At 38.0% G+C, this 21,169-nt stretch overlaps 1 protein-coding gene across 4 annotated transcripts in view; it reads left to right on the top strand.

The window, feature by feature from the left end:
* SYT1 (synaptotagmin 1) overlaps positions 1–21,169 on the top strand; it is a 563,116-nt gene that overhangs the window by 453,732 nt on the left and 88,215 nt on the right. For all 4 annotated transcript variants that reach the window (XM_046013429.1, XM_046013427.1, XM_046013428.1 and 1 more), the window contains one exon: positions 13,934–14,051. In XM_046013429.1, coding sequence (XP_045869385.1) covers positions 13,934–14,051 — 118 coding nt within the window. The remainder of the gene's footprint in view (positions 1–13,933; positions 14,052–21,169) is intronic.

Genomic DNA, 21,169 nt, shown 5'->3' with positions numbered 1-21,169 from the left:
TACTCTATTCAGTGGCTGCTTTAAAAAATAACAGAATTATCAAGCTGCTCAGAACAAAGGTTCTTTCTGATTGTCAGCTCCATATTCTAAAAGCGCGGGTTAATTTCTCTGAATCTCACAGCTGGAACTTTCTTCACTCACTGGCAGTTTCCACCTAGTGATCAAGGCAATTGACTAAAATAAATTATACATAAACCTGAAATTCCTGATAGTAATAAGGCCCCTTCATGAGATAATCACACCAGTAGAAGTACTCATCTGTTGGCTGCAACTCTATAGGGTTTTGAAATTATCTTATAAAAACTACATTTTCAGAAATGTTTTCATTTCTAGTTTTGTGAAAGGGCTAACATGGCCACATCTTTGGCACTAGGCACGAAGAAGGAGCTCCAAATATATTCATTAATTGACTCATTGACGAAACTGGAAATACTGCTCATAAAGCACTAGTGTCCATGCTGTTTATAAAGCAAACAGTTGGTGAGGTACTGACTTCAAAAAATGATCAACAGTTATTTATACTGCTAGTATTAAGAAGGAACATAATAATGGCTTATGAAGTACAATCCCTGCTCCCTTGGAATTTAGGATGAGGGAAACTCACACATGAAATAAATAGGAAAAAAAAATCATCGCTAGGCACTATGCTGATGGCTATAAAGCAATCATTAGCAGAAATCGACATTGGCTAGAATAGTAAGGGGATACTTTGTTAACAATATAAACTTGGACTAAGGCTTAAAGGTAGGAGTAATTTTATTAGGCAGAAAGGACTAAAGACATTGCCGATGGATTTCCTGATTATGCAAAAATTTGGTGGTGAAAAGGAATAGAACTCATAGAAATGTAGTAATAAATGCTTGATGAACTACCTCCCACACACACCCATCTTGCACCATCTGACTGGCTAGAGCATTGATGGCTGATGGCTCATGACTGGGGTCCTTCTTCTCAGTACCACCTTCAGCAGAAGAGACTGCTGGTCTAAGATGTGAGGACAGCCCACACCCAATGACTGGTAGATTCAGGAGCATAAAAATTTCACCTCTTTTAAGAATTCAGAACCTATCTGAAGAGCTATCCCAGCTCTAGAGCTCCCCATAAGATTGGCTGAGGCCTCTGGTAAGACTACATCACAGCCCAACTTTTCCACCTATACAGTTCTGCTCCCTGCACTCTCCCATAGGTGCTATCCAAAGAACACTCTATTCCTGCTTGCAAATCTGAGTCTGCTTCCCTGCAGAACTTGACCTGTAGCAATAGAGTATAATGTGGGGACCAATCTGACTGTATTTGATAGAAGGCAATCTACATGTATTCATTCAAGGGGCATATATGGACCTTGACTCTGTGCCCGCCACTATTCTAGGGTTTAAAACATAGCAATGAGAAAAATATTTCTCTTTTCTTGTAGACCTGATATTCTGGTGGGGGAAATCTAAACAAACATAATGGAACTTTAAGTGGTATGCGCTAGAATGAGAAAGATGCAGAGCAAAGGGACAGGTAGTGTGTATGCTTAGGAGCAGTTGGGGCTTTAGATAGGATGGCCATATAAAAACTCTAAAGAAGTGACATATGAGCAGAAAGCTAAATAAACTAATGGGACAATCCATGCTAGTATCTGGGGGAAGCATACTGTAGACAGAAGGAACAGCCAAGGCAAATGTCCTGAGGTAGAAGTGTGCTTGGCATGTCTTGAGGAGAGGAAAATCAGGAGCACAGTAGGAGGTAGGGAATCAGACAATAGCCTTTTTGTGTAAGGAATTCAGATCATTCTAAGTCAAATGGGAAGACATGGACGGGCTGTAACTAGGACAGCCTCATGATCAGATTTCCATTTTAAAAAGATCCTCCTGCCTGGAAGGTGAGAAGGAATCTAGAAAGGAGCAAGACTGGAAGCACACAGGTTATTAAGAGGCTACTGTAGAGGTCTAAGCCAGCAATAAGAACTTGGGCTTAAGGTCATGAATCATAACAGTTTGCCTGGGGCTGAAGTTTCTCAGAGTATGTACAGGGCATTTAGGGCTAAAACCAATAGTCTTCTGCAAATCAAGAGGGTTGGTCTCCCTATCTGTACCAGAGGGAAGGCCTTTAAGTAGAGAGTTGAGGTCAGATTCAAAATATATTCTGAAGGCTGAGCAGATAGTAAAGTAGAAGAAGAAGGTTTAAATAGTTAGGGCAGAGACAAAGTACAGAGTTTCTTCAAAGTCAGGAAAATGGGTTTGAACTTTGAAAGATTAGCCTGGCATTAGTATATAGTCTATACCAGACTTTGGAGAGACTATGACTCGTGAGATCTTTCATCAGACTGCTGCAAGAAAAAGATGACTGAAATGTTCAGAGCTGGATCTCAAACAGAATGGAGGCAGAAGGATGGCAGTGATGATAGTGATGGTGACAGTGGCAAATATCACAGCAGAGATGGAGGTCATATTGAAGGTAGAAGAGAGGAGGGTAGAGGTCATGCTGATAAAGATAGGGAAAAATTAAGCAAAATTTAAAAATCCATTTGAGAGACATTGACAAATAAAGAAATGTCAAGATTTGTGGGCTGAAGGACTAAAGGAAAACAGAAGATAACCCTAGTCACTGGAAACTGATTACTCAGTGACACTAACCAAAAGGGATGTTGGAAAGAACAGGTCAGGGGGAAATCTGGTGATGAACATCCATTTAGTTAGACAGCATGACTATAAAGTGAGAGCTGATTGTCAGCTGCGCTATCAGTTTGTCTTTCCAGATGGCGGTCTGATAGTAAAGAAAACTCACTATTTTGAGTCAAAGGACCTTGCGGAGATCCACACTGAGATGGCTATGTAACCATATGAAACCTCTGACTCTTACACTCTTCATGTTTAAAAGGGACAAAACAGTACCTACTTCACAGGGCTGTTGTGGAGAAAACAAGATGGAATTGTCAAGGAGAAGTAAGGAGCTGAGATGTAGGTGGGAGGGTCATCTTTCCAAGAACCACTTCTGTTCCCCATCACCATAACCCCACTAAAGAAATCTTTTTTTAAATGGAGAAAATCTTGGTTTCTTGAACTTTAAAGTAATACATAAAAACTCCTGTTATGCGAAAATTGTGAAATAAGAGGTTGATGTTAAACTGTCCACAAAACTCAAACCATTCCAGTTCTTCTATGTAAGTGACAAGAGATAGAGTAAAACCTTCATATGCTAGAACAAGACTCCAGGAACAAGAGTACATCTCCATCTAATCACAGAAGTTCAGTGCAAGATTTCACAGAGGATAAGAAACTACTTGCTTTCCCACAACTTGTAGTGATAGGAGTCCCCAACCTAAGATTCTAAAGTAACAACACTTACTTACAACATAAGCCTCAGACTGAAGTCTTATTTCAGCTGTGGCCAAATAGAACCCATCTTCAGGACAGGTCAGCAGAAGCACCAAGTTCTGCCCGGCATGTATGTCTGAAGTACAGCCTCCCCATGATGCATATCCCAGCTCTTCTTGCTTCACATGGCCTTAGGTTCCCAGCTCATCCCCAACATATGAAAAACACATTGAAATCCTATTTGGAAATATCCTACATCAATTAATCTAGAGTCAAGCCAGCATGTAGCAGAAGTCCCAATTCTGAAATTTTGTTTTAGAAAATTATTAAAGCTGTTTTTTAAAGAATTAGAAAAGGCATATATTTATATATTATTGAGATAGTGACAACAAAAAATATAACTGAGCTCGGAGCCCTGAACGAGTCTGGACCCCATGACCCTGAGATCACAACCTGAGCCAAAACCAGAGTCAAACACTTAACCCACCGCAACACCCAGGCACCCCACACACTTTTCTTTGATGGATAGAATGAATACCCAGTAAAAGGAATTGTATTTCCTTAAGCTGTTAAATTATATCTTAGGCAATTACCTCCATACTGGAGACTCGGGCTGATTTAACACATACATGAAGTTATAGATAAGACCAAATACAGTTTTAATAAGAGCATAACAGGAAAAGGTCTTCTGTACCTTATTCTTACATTGATCCTATCTGCAGAAGTCTGATATACCATCACCTTTAGAATCAACGGTATTTATCATTTTAAAAGACTCTTAGAGATCAAAAGTTTTAATAAAAGGGTTTGAATGGTGGTATTTCAGGCATCACAGCACACTATGACATGAAAAATCTTCTGACAAGAACATTTCTGAGACTCACTTTCCATTCTGTATTCTGTTCACATTCCCCTACCCTCCACTCAAAATTCACATATAAAATTAACCACAACAAATTCCTGTACCTTCTCTATAGTGGTTCTTCCTAAAACATGTTTCTATAACGGCACTTGCCATTTTATGTTGTACTTCTGTTTTAGGCCTATTCTCCCTGGCCAAGAATAAGTCTCTTAAAGATAAGAACAAGTTTCAGTCAGCCTTTTCTTCCCAGCACCTTGCACCATGACTGACATACTGAAAATATAAATTAGGTGTTCGGTAAACTGAATCAAGTACAAGACTAAGTATTGCTCATTTTTGGCAAATCACAGAAAGTGGAATGGATTACTAATCCCACTTCTGAGTGGATTCTGACAAACAGCTAGTAGTCTCTGACAGAGTGAAGCATTTGGTAAACATATTCATTCTTTGACTCAATAAATATGTACTAACCATCTTCTATGGGCCAATCACTATGCATATAGATAAAAGGACACTATGCAACGATGATCAAATTCATGGGAGTAAGGTACAATGCAATAACCATACAAATACATGATTGCTGTCCATGATTACAGTTACTGTAAGTGATTATAATATAGGGCAATTATAATCAATATTTCAAGGAAGAGTATTGGAGGACGACTAAGGAATATATAAGAAGAGCCTTATTTAGTCTGGCAAGTCAGGAAACACCTCTCAAAATATTGAGGTAAGGCCTGACAGATGAGAAAAAGTTAACTAAACATAAGGGAGAACAAAAGGACAGAATATGTCAAACAAAAGAACAGATTATGTGATGGTTCTGAGTATGTTGTTAATGTGACATATTTGATCCTATGAAGATGACTGATGTGGCTGGAGCACAGAGGGGGCAAGTGCCAGGAGAGGAGGCTGAGGAGTAAGCAGGAGCCAGACCCCATATTGTAACTGATGGTAAAGATGGCGGTCTTCATCCCTAGAGAAACAGGCTACCTACCTGAGGATTTCGAGATTTGTTCTTTAAAAGGTGATTCTGTCCACTATAGTTCAGGAGTAAATTTAGGAGGACCAACTAAGACTTCTAGAATAATCTCGATGACCAACAACTGGATTAGAGTGGTGAATATTCTCATACAGAATGTGAGATTTATTGGGTAAGGATGAAAACAAGTGAGCCCACTTCTGAAATTTCTAACAGATTTAACTACAACAAATTCCTGTACCTTCTCTTACTCTGTACCTAGAGTTCAGAGTAATCTGAACTCTAAAGTAGTTGTGGTCAATGGTAATGCCCGGTTTTCTGGCTTGAGCAACTAGTTGGAGGCTGACAGCAGTTACTGAAATAGAGTGAACCAGGTTTGTGAAACATGAATTCAGTTTTTGGAATTTGGGTCAAAGATATGTGTGAAATATTCTAATGCGGAATTGACAGGAAGGCAGTTGGAGAGAATCTGGAGCTCAAAGTAAAGTGAAGACACATACTTGGCACATGGCAATCACTTTTACATTGTTATTAAAGCTGTAGACAGGGAGAGTACATGCATATTCCTTTTATTGTACTTCACTTTACTGAGCTTTTTACAAATAGAAGTTTGTGAAGCAAGTCTATCCCTGCCATTTTTCCAACAGTAGTTGCTTACAAATCTCTGCCTCTGTCACATTTTGATAATTGCAATATTTCAAACTTTTTCATTATATTTGTGATGAGTGATCTATGATGAGTGATTACAAGTTGTAAACACTCAGCTGATGGATAGCATTTTGGGGGGAAGAATTAAGGTATGTACATTTTTTAGACACAGTGCTATTGCACACTTAACAGACTGCAGTACAGTATAAACTTCTATATGCACTGGAAACCAAAAAATTCATTTGACTCACATGATTGTGTGTATTTGCATTATGTGGCAGTCTGCAACCAAACTCGGAAGCTCTCCTATACCTCTACTAGTTTATGAAAAAAAAAGGGGGGGGGTTAGGATTAAAGCTTAAGAAGGACCAAGACCAAGACTGAGTGGCCAGAGAGGCAGGTAAATCAAGAAAGCATTGTATCGCAGAATCCAAGGAGGAGAGGGATATCAAATTCTGCTGAGACTTCAAGGTAAAAAAATATTTACAGCTACAATGAATGTCACTAGACCCTAGGAAGTTCCAACCTTCTCTTTACTCCCATAGCATTGGTGGCATCTCTATGGTATGATTGCACGATTTTTCTCCATCTAAGTCTGTCACTCCACTTCTTTCAGAACTTTTAAGGTCCTCTTTTTCATCTAAGTATCTGGAGTCTGGACGAGTAGTCTTGTGGTAGAACCCATTTTTTGAAATTAAGAAATGAATAATTAAATGAATGCAAAGTTAATAGGTTATATAGTATCCTCATAAAGTAAGTATTCAAAGATATAACATACTGTCTCATTCACCTGAACAATTTACTGTGTATTTGTACACTAGGCCAGGTTCAGTCTTTTTAGCCTCAATACATCCACACCACCATTTCATACTGTGACCATCTGGACCATTAGATGTAAGTACTGATTTGGCAGATAATTCAGTGGTATGAGAATAGTTGTGGGAATAAAATGAATTTGAAAGCTACTACCACCCAAAGGATGTATTTAAAGCTACTCTTATTAAGATGAGAAACTTGACATTATCCTTTTTATAACTGGAAATGTCCTAGTATTTTTATAAATGAAGAATATGCAAATCACCTGAATTTTCATTTTGAGATTTTGGGGTTGCCATTTTTTAATTTGTCAACCTTTAAATAGACTCCCAACCTCAGAGAAAAACCCTCTACCCAGAGAAACTATCACCAATTTGACACATGGAAAAATCTTAGGATTAACATAAATAGAATATGTCCTTGTAAAATGTCACAACATTAAGTCAACTCAGGTACCTTTTTAAAACTCATTCAAGAGTACAGCATATCCAACAAGCTTGTGAACTTAGCTCCATTTGCAAGGTCACAAAAGATGAACCCCTCTTTTCACACATAAAATGATGGATGGTGCTAGAGAAGCCATCAAATAAATATTCATTTTAAGTCAAGCTTTTTATTTATCCATTGGAGATGACCTCTGTTCTAAAATATATATGTAATGCTTCTCAAAAAGGAAAGGCATTGTTGTAGTTGTGTATTAAATCATTAATTTTTGTCTACTCTATTCAGTGGCTGCTTTAAAAAATAACAGAATTATCAAGCTGCTCAGAACAAAGGTTCTTTCTGATTGTCAGCTCCATATTCTAAAAGCGCGGGTTAATTTCTCTGAATCTCACAGCTGGAACTTTCTTCACTCACTGGCAGTTTCCACCTAGTGATCAAGGCAATTGACTAAAATAAATTATACATAAACCTGAAATTCCTGATAGTAATAAGGCCCCTTCATGAGATAATCACACCAGTAGAAGTACTCATCTGTTGGCTGCAACTCTATAGGGTTTTGAAATTATCTTATAAAAACTACATTTTCAGAAATGTTTTCATTTCTAGTTTTGTGAAAGGGCTAACATGGCCACATCTTTGGCACTAGGCACGAAGAAGGAGCTCCAAATATATTCATTAATTGACTCATTGACGAAACTGGAAATACTGCTCATAAAGCACTAGTGTCCATGCTGTTTATAAAGCAAACAGTTGGTGAGGTACTGACTTCAAAAAATGATCAACAGTTATTTATACTGCTAGTATTAAGAAGGAACATAATAATGGCTTATGAAGTACAATCCCTGCTCCCTTGGAATTTAGGATGAGGGAAACTCACACATGAAATAAATAGGAAAAAAAAATCATCGCTAGGCACTATGCTGATGGCTATAAAGCAATCATTAGCAGAAATCGACATTGGCTAGAATAGTAAGGGGATACTTTGTTAACAATATAAACTTGGACTAAGGCTTAAAGGTAGGAGTAATTTTATTAGGCAGAAAGGACTAAAGACATTGCCGATGGATTTCCTGATTATGCAAAAATTTGGTGGTGAAAAGGAATAGAACTCATAGAAATGTAGTAATAAATGCTTGATGAACTACCTCCCACACACACCCATCTTGCACCATCTGACTGGCTAGAGCATTGATGGCTGATGGCTCATGACTGGGGTCCTTCTTCTCAGTACCACCTTCAGCAGAAGAGACTGCTGGTCTAAGATGTGAGGACAGCCCACACCCAATGACTGGTAGATTCAGGAGCATAAAAATTTCACCTCTTTTAAGAATTCAGAACCTATCTGAAGAGCTATCCCAGCTCTAGAGCTCCCCATAAGATTGGCTGAGGCCTCTGGTAAGACTACATCACAGCCCAACTTTTCCACCTATACAGTTCTGCTCCCTGCACTCTCCCATAGGTGCTATCCAAAGAACACTCTATTCCTGCTTGCAAATCTGAGTCTGCTTCCCTGCAGAACTTGACCTGTAGCAATAGAGTATAATGTGGGGACCAATCTGACTGTATTTGATAGAAGGCAATCTACATGTATTCATTCAAGGGGCATATATGGACCTTGACTCTGTGCCCGCCACTATTCTAGGGTTTAAAACATAGCAATGAGAAAAATATTTCTCTTTTCTTGTAGACCTGATATTCTGGTGGGGGAAATCTAAACAAACATAATGGAACTTTAAGTGGTATGCGCTAGAATGAGAAAGATGCAGAGCAAAGGGACAGGTAGTGTGTATGCTTAGGAGCAGTTGGGGCTTTAGATAGGATGGCCATATAAAAACTCTAAAGAAGTGACATATGAGCAGAAAGCTAAATAAACTAATGGGACAATCCATGCTAGTATCTGGGGGAAGCATACTGTAGACAGAAGGAACAGCCAAGGCAAATGTCCTGAGGTAGAAGTGTGCTTGGCATGTCTTGAGGAGAGGAAAATCAGGAGCACAGTAGGAGGTAGGGAATCAGACAATAGCCTTTTTGTGTAAGGAATTCAGATCATTCTAAGTCAAATGGGAAGACATGGACGGGCTGTAACTAGGACAGCCTCATGATCAGATTTCCATTTTAAAAAGATCCTCCTGCCTGGAAGGTGAGAAGGAATCTAGAAAGGAGCAAGACTGGAAGCACACAGGTTATTAAGAGGCTACTGTAGAGGTCTAAGCCAGCAATAAGAACTTGGGCTTAAGGTCATGAATCATAACAGTTTGCCTGGGGCTGAAGTTTCTCAGAGTATGTACAGGGCATTTAGGGCTAAAACCAATAGTCTTCTGCAAATCAAGAGGGTTGGTCTCCCTATCTGTACCAGAGGGAAGGCCTTTAAGTAGAGAGTTGAGGTCAGATTCAAAATATATTCTGAAGGCTGAGCAGATAGTAAAGTAGAAGAAGAAGGTTTAAATAGTTAGGGCAGAGACAAAGTACAGAGTTTCTTCAAAGTCAGGAAAATGGGTTTGAACTTTGAAAGATTAGCCTGGCATTAGTATATAGTCTATACCAGACTTTGGAGAGACTATGACTCGTGAGATCTTTCATCAGACTGCTGCAAGAAAAAGATGACTGAAATGTTCAGAGCTGGATCTCAAACAGAATGGAGGCAGAAGGATGGCAGTGATGATAGTGATGGTGACAGTGGCAAATATCACAGCAGAGATGGAGGTCATATTGAAGGTAGAAGAGAGGAGGGTAGAGGTCATGCTGATAAAGATAGGGAAAAATTAAGCAAAATTTAAAAATCCATTTGAGAGACATTGACAAATAAAGAAATGTCAAGATTTGTGGGCTGAAGGACTAAAGGAAAACAGAAGATAACCCTAGTCACTGGAAACTGATTACTCAGTGACACTAACCAAAAGGGATGTTGGAAAGAACAGGTCAGGGGGAAATCTGGTGATGAACATCCATTTAGTTAGACAGCATGACTATAAAGTGAGAGCTGATTGTCAGCTGCGCTATCAGTTTGTCTTTCCAGATGGCGGTCTGATAGTAAAGAAAACTCACTATTTTGAGTCAAAGGACCTTGCGGAGATCCACACTGAGATGGCTATGTAACCATATGAAACCTCTGACTCTTACACTCTTCATGTTTAAAAGGGACAAAACAGTACCTACTTCACAGGGCTGTTGTGGAGAAAACAAGATGGAATTGTCAAGGAGAAGTAAGGAGCTGAGATGTAGGTGGGAGGGTCATCTTTCCAAGAACCACTTCTGTTCCCCATCACCATAACCCCACTAAAGAAATCTTTTTTTAAATGGAGAAAATCTTGGTTTCTTGAACTTTAAAGTAATACATAAAAACTCCTGTTATGCGAAAATTGTGAAATAAGAGGTTGATGTTAAACTGTCCACAAAACTCAAACCATTCCAGTTCTTCTATGTAAGTGACAAGAGATAGAGTAAAACCTTCATATGCTAGAACAAGACTCCAGGAACAAGAGTACATCTCCATCTAATCACAGAAGTTCAGTGCAAGATTTCACAGAGGATAAGAAACTACTTGCTTTCCCACAACTTGTAGTGATAGGAGTCCCCAACCTAAGATTCTAAAGTAACAACACTTACTTACAACATAAGCCTCAGACTGAAGTCTTATTTCAGCTGTGGCCAAATAGAACCCATCTTCAGGACAGGTCAGCAGAAGCACCAAGTTCTGCCCGGCATGTATGTCTGAAGTACAGCCTCCCCATGATGCATATCCCAGCTCTTCTTGCTTCACATGGCCTTAGGTTCCCAGCTCATCCCCAACATATGAAAAACACATTGAAATCCTATTTGGAAATATCCTACATCAATTAATCTAGAGTCAAGCCAGCATGTAGCAGAAGTCCCAATTCTGAAATTTTGTTTTAGAAAATTATTAAAGCTGTTTTTTAAAGAATTAGAAAAGGCATATATTTATATATTATTGAGATAGTGACAACAAAAAATATAACTAAGATAAAGGTTCATATGAATTAGACATTGCCTTTTCTTGAGAATGAGTTTCTATCTGCTGGATGCCATAAAGAACACAAATTCCAGAATAGTGACAATCTTTCAAATGGAAGAGTTTCAAACACTGTAAAGTAACTTCAGTTGATCAGAATAAAAAGACATGCTTAATTTGGCATGTCAGTTATAATTTTATAAGCATATGAAATTTTATATATTCAAGTTCCTGAGTTAAAAGTAAATCTGAAAATAAGCAGTCTTCCAAATTTTTCTTTCTCCTAAAATACCAATTTTGATCTATCCTCCCTCCTACCACATACACACACTCATTCTTCCTCATCCCATAGCTTTATAATTACAAGTAACTTCACTTATTTCTCCTACCTGAGACATGGTAGGTTCAAACTCTAACTCCTCCCTTCTAGAGAAGGGATCGAGATTATGCAAAATCTCAAAAATTCCCTATATATCACAGGATTGAATGATAAAGTACTTGAAGAAAAGTAAGTTGTGTTGTTTCTTCAAAATAGGAGATGTCCTAAATTGTAGACTCCTATATAGAGAGGGGCCATTCAAAAGAATAGTCATATCTAAAATGCCTAACTAGAACAGTTAGAGTAACCTGGTTCTGAAACAGACGGAGTTCCCCAGGGAAGGTACTGTGGCAAAAAGACAGAACCCTGCAGAAAGAATCCTCTTCCTAGTGAATATTTTTGGACTACAATTTTGTTCATTTACATTTATACGGTTCAGATGAATCTTTCCACACTTTGTATTAATTTCTATCATCTTGATTCCCGTTCTGAATTTTCACAAAGACTAAGAAAAGGAATATATTCTACTAGATTCTCCTCACGTGTAAAGTCCTAGGGAGTAAGTAGACACTTTGGGTGAATTTAGCACATTTAACCATTATCTAAACTAATGGAAGGGAGATAGGACCTAGATAATTCAAAACAGGGATATTTTCCAAATTTTTTACTTATTTATTTTTTGAGACTGCATGAAAAGTGATAAATCAGCCAAGGACCAGTCTTCAAGGAGTCATGGGGGAAAATGGAGACATGTGCACAATAAAACAAAAACAGTCTTGAGTGACATAAGAGATACATGGGTAAGATGCTGGAAGGACTCAAGGAATCAAAAAACTGCAGGGGGGGATTATAAACACATGTGGTGATGTTTTCAATAAAGCATTACTTAAGTAGAGCATCTATCCCTCTCCCTCCACCCAACACACACATGGAATGATTACTTCTCACCCATGGATAAATCAGAAAAAGTAGATCTTTTTTTAAGATTTGAGAGGGAATGGGTGTAAGTATGGGGCAGTGGACGGGCAGAAGGAGAGGGGGACAGAGTGCCAAGGAGACTCCCCACTGAGCTCGGAGCCCTGAACGAGTCTGGACCCCATGACCCTGAGATCACAACCTGAGCCAAAACCAGAGTCAAACACTTAACCCACCGCAACACCCAGGCACCCCACACACTTTTCTTTGATGGATAGAATGAATACCCAGTAAAAGGAATTGTATTTCCTTAAGCTGTTAAATTATATCTTAGGCAATTACCTCCATACTGGAGACTCGGGCTGATTTAACACATACATGAAGTTATAGATAAGACCAAATACAGTTTTAATAAGAGCATAACAGGAAAAGGTCTTCTGTACCTTATTCTTACATTGATCCTATCTGCAGAAGTCTGATATACCATCACCTTTAGAATCAGAATTTACTTTGTGGGGCAGGGTGAGGGGGCGGGGGAGAGAGCACATCCTAAGAAATAAACCCCAATTTGCCATATACCTAATTCCCTGTATCAGAATTCCATGTAGATACTGCCAGGCTCCTGCCCACTCTCATGCTTATGTGAACTCAAATTCTCCTCATGTTGAATTCCATGGTTCTTAATTGATCATCCTAAAAAGTTAGACACTTAGAGGTATCATAACCCATAGTTCTTTCTGGGAAAAAAAAAAAAAAAAGAAAGTCAAAGTTCTCTATACCATCACTTTAAACTCTGACTGAAATGTTCAGAAATGCCAGAGACACAGGATTGACAAATGTTCCTAGGCCCTGAAATTGGATACCCCTGAAACAATGGGAGGGGCTAGGACATGTGCTATATTACTGTATATTTCAATTTTCCAACCTGTGGCTTTGATTTGTACAACTATTAGAATAAGAGGAAAAAGTTGAATCTCACTTGAAAGGAGTAAAACTGAAATGGCAAAAACTTCTATATGTTTCAGCTACTAGGAATTCAGAATTTCTCATTAACAATTCAGTCTAGGGGCACCCACCGGGTTCAGTTGGTAGGGCACGTGACTCTTGATCTCAGGGTTGTGGGTTCAAGCCCCACAATGGGTGTAGAGCTTACTTAAAAATAAAAATAAAAGAGCTAAATCTTTAAAAAAAAAAATCTTTTAAAAAATTGAGTCAAATGCAAATACAAGTCCTTCTTCCAAAAATCTAAGCATTAGACATAATCCTATTTGAAATGTAAAAACACAAAAATTTAGGTAGGTTGATTCTACTAAAGGAGTGTTAGACTCTTTTCAAAGCTATTTAATAAAGTTATGAAATTTTGCCAAGATCGTTGCAGTGCTATTCAGAGTAGAGTTTCTAAAAAAGTCACCTCGGTCTCATTTCCTGAACTATTGAATTATGGATATATTTTGATGAATGATAAAGTATAGATGAGCTATTTAAAACCAAAATGGGTTACAATCACTCTTCATACCTCAGTGAATGAAAGACCACTGGGTAAACGCCAATGAACCGAAGAGCTTTCACATTTTAATTATTCTAATCCTCCTTGTGAAGAATTTGCAATGTGTGTGTACAAACTATATTCACCTTTATTCGAAAAGTTACTTATAATCTCTTATTGGTTTCACAGCAAGAGAAACTGGGTGATATTTGCTTCTCCCTTCGCTATGTACCGACTGCCGGCAAGCTGACTGTTGTCATTCTGGAGGCAAAGAACCTGAAGAAGATGGACGTGGGTGGCTTATCTGGTAAGACTGCGATGTTTACTGGAGTGTTTTTTTTTTTTTAATGTTCTTTCATCGTGGATACCAAATGTATCGCACACATGCTGTGACTCCCCATTCCTTATTGATCACAGCTTCCTTCCCACGGAGACTGGAAGCCGTCTCAGAATCCATCCCAACACAGTGCTCCAGAAGCTGCTCTCAATTTATGAGAACTGGAATAAAAGATGGAATCTATTTTCCTGTTTCATACCCAGAGTAGCAATCATTAGTTCTACTGCACTGAAAACTGATTTTTTTTTTTTTTCTTTTGCTTCTCTTGCAAAAGGCAATGCCTATGATCATTCTGAATCTTTTTTTCCTGGGTGTTTTTTTTTTGTTTGTTTTTTAAACCAAAATTCACCCATGACATGAAACCAGAGTTTTAACTAAGACTTCTTTATTAGGTACTTGATAACCTAACAGTTGTTAGTAATACTGTTTTATTAAAGGTGCAGCATTTCAAATATAAGTAAACAAAATCTTTTTGAGGGTGACTCCTCAAGGCAATGCATTTATTTCTACAGTCTATGTTGTGGGTGGAGGAGACTTTTGGATTTTAAGTTCTATATAACCCAAACTTAGTTTAAAAAAAAAAAAGGTATACTCTTGCTCAAACTCAAAGTCAACTGAAGGATTTTCACAATTGAATAGGATTTTTAAATTTTCTGTTCTGCGTAATTATATTTTCAATTTTTTAGTAAAATATTAAAGCATGAGAAATTTTCTTTATGTGCCACAAGTTCATCATGAATACATTATAGTTGTCATTGTTTGTGGCTGTGGAATTAGAACCCACATTACTGGTTATTCAGTGCTTTCTATTGCAAACTTCAAAAAGTCACCCTAATGCAACCTGCTCATTTTATATTCTAAAGCATAACAGCTCAAAAACGCTAAAGGTGAGTTTCCACTTGCTAAACCACTAATCTGTCAACCAAATTCTCTTGGTATTTAAGTTTATTTCTCTTTATAAATAAGTTGCCTGGGGAAGCTGCACTAATTCATGTCACAAAGACCACACTTAAAAGCTTACTGCTTTCATTGCTTAAAGAATGACAGAGCAAATTTAAAACAACAAGCAGTTTCCTCCAGAAATATTTAAAAAATCTAATGTGTGTAAGAGGCAAAATATATGTGTATATATATGTATATGCCATACATATATACATATATACATATACAGTGGCACTGAGCATCCCTAACACCAGATATGGCTTGAAAACAGTTTCTCACTGAAAGAACCCGGTACCTACTAGAGAAACGGTAGGTTCCAGGTGTGGCACAGGAAGTATACAAGCCTAGAACATCTCATCTAACCAGAATGCAAGGAAGCTACCAAAGAATACAAGGTCTTGTCAAAAGACTTGAAAGCCACTGGCCAAAGATGTGATCACTTGAGCATTGGTAATCTAATAAATGCAGGATATTCAAACCTAAAACAAAAGAGCATTTAATGTACAGATAAATTCTCAGCTTTAAGGACAGTTCACTCCCAGATACTACTTAGTATCCTGAGGTAGGACTTCAGCACCTTACCTTTCTTTCTTTTGGTTCAATGGTCATAATGTCTTTGTATTCTGCTACTCATACTCCTCTCCCAACTCCCACGCCAACTATCACCTCATTACCTCTATCTAGTACTCCCCTAATCTTCCTTCCAATTCATTGTATTCCCTTTAACAGAGTTCCAGAGGCAGCTTAACCATGAAGCCAATAAAACTCCAGGGTCCCTCATTTGTTCTGTCTTCTTCCAAGGTCCTAGAAATGCGTTCCCATGATCACTGACATTTCAGCCTCAATTTGTCAGTCGCAGTCTGAGTCTCTGACTTTGCCACCATCATCCGTCTCTTCCTGTTCAGCAGCATCTGAGTGGCTACAGGCATTTTTGAGATTTAGTTAAGGCAAGTTGGGTCTGGCAGAATAAATTTATGTAGCTTGTAATCACTTCCATGTGTAATTGGGCTATTGGTGGCTACCAGGGGAAGGAAGGGCTGCTGGGAGGACTCCTACCACCCACTGTACTATCTCAGCATCGTGACACAAAAGGGGCAAGGCCAGAAGTCATAAATACTCTAGTACTCATTGTTTTCTAGTTTTTTTTTTCCTGTTTATGTTCCTTTTTTCAAATGTTAAACTCCATTTGCTAAAATGCCTAGATAATTGAACCAAAGTGGACTGTTTCACCAGGGTCTAAAGTTATATTAGCTTCAGGATCCACACACCCTGGGTCTACCCCTATATTGGAATTACCTGGGATGATTTTGTTTAATTATTAAATATTAAATAAAGATATTTCAAGACTCCTAATCTCAAGGGCTCCATCTCCCTGTGAAGTTAAGTCAATCATTCAGGTCCATATAACACAGATCCCTCCAGACTATGACCCACTGCATTTCTGTATTTTAACCAAATTGTATTCTGTATTTTAACCTAATTTAACCAGCACACAGCTCTTCAAACAGACTATGTAATTTGCTGCTTCCATTTGTTGTTTAAATCATTTCCTTCACCTCGAATTCTTCCTTCCAACAATGCCCAGCTAAATGCTATCCATTCTTCAGGCCAAGCTTAAGACTTATTTTTTTTCCATCTGTTGAACAAATATATAGTGTTTTCCTCCTTTGTGTTAGGCATTGCTCTTAGACTAGATTTGTTTCAGTGGAAAAAAGAGCCAAAAGGCCCTGACCTTGTACAATTTACATTTTAATTTGGGGAGACAGAACCAATAAATAAGCATGCAGTGCGCCAATACATGACAAGTGTTATGGAAAAGTCAAAGCAGGGAAGTAGAAGAAATACTGGGAAGTAGTTTTAAGTGTGGTGGTCAGAGAAAGCCGAATTAGGTAACATCTGAGCCACAACCTGGAAGAGGTGAGGCAACAAGCCACGGGCTGTCTAGAGAAAAGAACATTTGGGTAGAGGGATTTCATGAAGTCTTTTCTGACTCATCCTGACAGGACGCATCTTTTCCTTTTTTAAATGCCAACAGCAGTTTGTTTATAGCCTTCAAACATCACGCTTCTCTCACTAGACTGTGCTCTGTATTTCTATCTCCCACAATGCCCTGACTGGTAGCACTGAACATAGCTGCTGAATGAATAATGAATTATTTACAGAAGAGCTATGGCCTGGAAAAAGAAGTCTTGCATTTCAAATTTGTTTAACCTACTTACCATTAAAATAACTTTAAGAACTTGGATGGTCTATCTCAAAGTAATATGACCTATGTCTGAGACCAAAATTATATAATGAGATCATCCCAGCTAATTCAAATGTTTAACTACATTTGCCGGAAATGGCTAGTTAATTGGGTTAATTGGAACCGAAGTGGGTTGTTTTACTAGGGCTGGAATCCCACTCTACCACTACCAGCAATTTGACACTCGACAAATTATTTAGTTTTCTGAGCCTTAGTTTCATAATCTATGAAGTGGAGGTAATAAGAGGATTTTTTAATAAATGTGTTGTGAGAAATAAAGCACAGGGTCTGGCACACCAAAGTGCTCACTAAATATTCTTGTAATCATTTCTGCTACTTTATGAAATTTGGGGCTGAAAATGGAAAATGTGAAAGCAATCAATGAACAGTTTAACCAATTCTTGATTGAATGGGGAAAAAAGAAAGGTTCATTTTATAGGACTGGCTGGTCAGTTAAGGCAAAAATGAGATCAGTAGACCTATGTTTTACATAGACCAAACAGTGAATTAAGACAAGGTATTGAATTAAACAGGAAATATTAGGGGAAAAAATGGAAAAAAAAACTTTTATTTTTCTTACTACTCTATTGCAAGTTTTCTTTTCTACTGTGTAAATTCAAAATACATTGCATCAACATTTTACTCTCTTATCTATCCATATACCAAGTCACACAAATTCCAACCCTTCTTATAGGGACAAACTTGACTGGACCATTCACATGTCTACAGTAGACCTTTGTACTTACAAGCTTAATATTCCAAGTCTCAAGTATTTGCGAGCAACAGCTAGAGCTTCTGAATCTAGCTATTTGTATTGAAACTTACAGGCTTCAGGGCTGTCCTTCAGGAATAAGTTGGTAGAGTAGAAAATGACTTGGGTTTCTTTTTGTCCTGTACTTGGAAAGGGGGGATGGAAAATCAAGCTGTCTGCCTAGTAACCACTTCTCAGTATCTTCACAGCCTTTTATACATCTGTGTGCTTGGAGTAAATTTCTCTTCAAATAATTACCTTTTTGTGAAAACTGAGGGAGAATATGAACACTGTCTTAGTCCAGTTAGGCTACTATAACACTATCATAACCGGGGTGCCTTAAATGGAAATTTATTTCTCATAGTCCAAGATCAAGGCACCCGCAGGTTCCATGTCTGGTGAGAAACTGCTTCTTGGTTTATAGCCACTGTCTTATTTTTGAGTCTTCACAAGGCAAAGGAAGCAAAGAGTTTTCTGGGATCCCTTTTTATAAGGACACTAAGCCCATTCATGAAGGCTCCACAGTCACAACCTAATCCCCTTCCAAGGGTCCAAATACCATCATATCGGGGATTTGGTTTCAACATGGGAATTTTAGAGGAATGCTAACATTCAGTCTACAGCACAGAAGTCTAAGAAACTGATGACATTTAAAAAGTTGAAGATTCTCAAAGGTGTGAGGTTGTAGGTCTTGTATTTTTGAGCTGTTTGTTTTATAACATTCAAATCTATACCTGTGCAGACTTTTAAGTTACTCTCAAAGAGTAAATACCCTGTTTCTAACTAAATCCCTTGTCCCTGTTTATGTTATAACTGCTTTCCTCACTTTTTTGTTTGGTTGGTTGGTCGGGTTTTTGCTTGTTTTCTGTGGATGCGTGTACGTGTGTGTGTGTGTGTACGTGTGTGTGTGTGTGTGTGTGTGTTTGGCGGGGGTCTGTCGTAGCAGAAACTTAAGACTTCTAGGTACAGCTTTAATGAGAAAGTTTAAGACTAAGTTCATTTGGGCTTTATACCACAAATTAAATTTTTTTAGGTCTTCTAACCTAAGGAGAGAGCTGTTTGAAGAAAAAATGACCAAACTCCTTATTGAGCAAAATGGATAGGAATAGAGCTTTTAAATTTCACTTAGGTTGAAGCTTTTCAACCTAAATCTCAAAAGAAAAATTTTAACTCTTAAGTCATTATAATCTAGCTATAGAACATTTTCTAGTTTAGAAATCCTTTAACTTGGTTTTTTCATGTGGTTCTCATGATAGACCTGTGAGGTAATTTCTGAACATAATATTCTCAGAAAATTGAAGCTTAAAGGCATTAGATAATGTGTATAAATCATTTTGCTTCATGCCTGACGCATAGAAGGTGTTCAATACTGGCAATTACTGTTGACATTACTGATATTCAAAATCAGTAGCTTATAGATGGTATAGCTGGGACTAAAGCCCAGATTCAGATTCTGAATGCAGAATGTCTCAAAGACCATTCCATTTCCCTTTTCCCTGCAGCTGGCACATAGTCCTTTTGAAATTTTTGCAAGTGGTTTGTATAGCCAGGAACCATGGCAAATATACAAGAGTAAGAAGTTTGTCTAGCCTGCATCTTTGATTTGGGTTGTAGTCACCTAAGTTGTGAAGAGAACCACAAAATCCCATCAAGCATGCCAACAAGAAGGTGCTGGGAAAATATATATGCAGGACTGAAGTCATAAACACCTATTCCAGCAGTCTCCTGAAAGTCAAGGGGCTAAGAGGCAGCCATGAGATGGGATCAGGTCAGACGTCCTGAGGGATGTCTGGAACAAATGTAGTTGAAGTGTAGTTGAAAGTGTTCTACCTCATCATCTTTCTTCTTTTCACTTTCTACCCCAGGCCCTACCCCTAGTCTTCTTCCTGGTCCCCCCAGTCCTGTCTTATCACTACAGAATTTACACTGTACAAAGCAAAGAGTAGGGCTGTAGGAGCACTCCCCATCCAAAAGCATCTATGTCCCTCCAAAAAAAAAAAAAATGGGTGGGACAATGAAATTCACAAATGGCAGCAATACTTAAGAGAGATAAGGAAAAAAGCAGACTCGTGGTGGTAGAGTTACCATCCCCATGTAGCAGACTGCCAGGATGTGGTTGAGCCAACCGAGACCTAAGCCAGTAAGATTTACCCTATCTACCCAACACAACCCTCCATACATAATATATATATATACATAGATATATATGTGTGTGTGTGTATACATATATACATACATACATATATATGTATATACACACACACACAATGTTAAGTTATGATTTTTAAGTTGCTCATAACTATGTCTTCTCATTTCTCCTGTTCTAGAAATAGAATTTGGAAAACAGCCAATTTAAATATTTGAAGTCACCTAGGAAAAAGCAACTCTGCAACCTCTGGGAACCACTAGACTTCACCTAAAACCATGAATGAGCAGAGGCAGCTCATTATTTCAGGCACAGGTAGTAGGTAGATAGAATATCACATCACATAAAGATAGGGTATCCTACCTACATAAGAATCACCCCATTGTACGTTGTAAAATTTAAGATGTCAGGGACTACCTCAGACCAAGCTATAACTGAATATAAAGGGGGTGAAAACCTAGAAATTATATTTTAAAAGTCCCCCATGTTATTCTTATACATCTTAAATTTGAAAACAATACTTTATAGAAAGTATATAGAGTGTTAGCTGAAGTCAGGAAGGAAATCATATTATAGTATACCAGTGTATTAAATCACTATATTGTATACATTTAACAATGTTATATCTCAACTGTATCACAAGAAAAAAATTTAAAAAAAGCTCTACTTAGAAGCTTAAATGTTACATCATAATATTAGCTGAGGTCCAGGTCAGCTTAATTCCAAGTTAGAACTTTTCTTTGGTCAGTGATGTTGAATACATCCTTTGCCTTATATAATGGAATTTCCTTAAATAAGAAGTTTTATTTATTTTGTCAACCCAGTATACTCCTTCTTGAGAAATACCTTGTCCACGTGTCTAAATGATGTCTTCCTCAGTCCCTCCTACTCCTACATTCATGACCACAACCCTTATCTGTCTTTCCATCAGTACTGAAAGCATGACAAAGGAAACCACTCTAAGCTCAAGTGATTTGAGCTAAAAGCCACCAGGCTGGGAGCTG

The sequence above is a fragment of the Meles meles genome, chromosome 7 (genome assembly GCF_922984935.1).
Source record: "Meles meles chromosome 7, mMelMel3.1 paternal haplotype, whole genome shotgun sequence".
In the NCBI taxonomy this organism is placed as follows: domain Eukaryota; kingdom Metazoa; phylum Chordata; class Mammalia; order Carnivora; family Mustelidae; genus Meles; species Meles meles.
The sequence above is the reverse complement of the archived record's forward strand: the minus strand, read 5'-3'. Positions and strand labels throughout refer to the sequence as shown.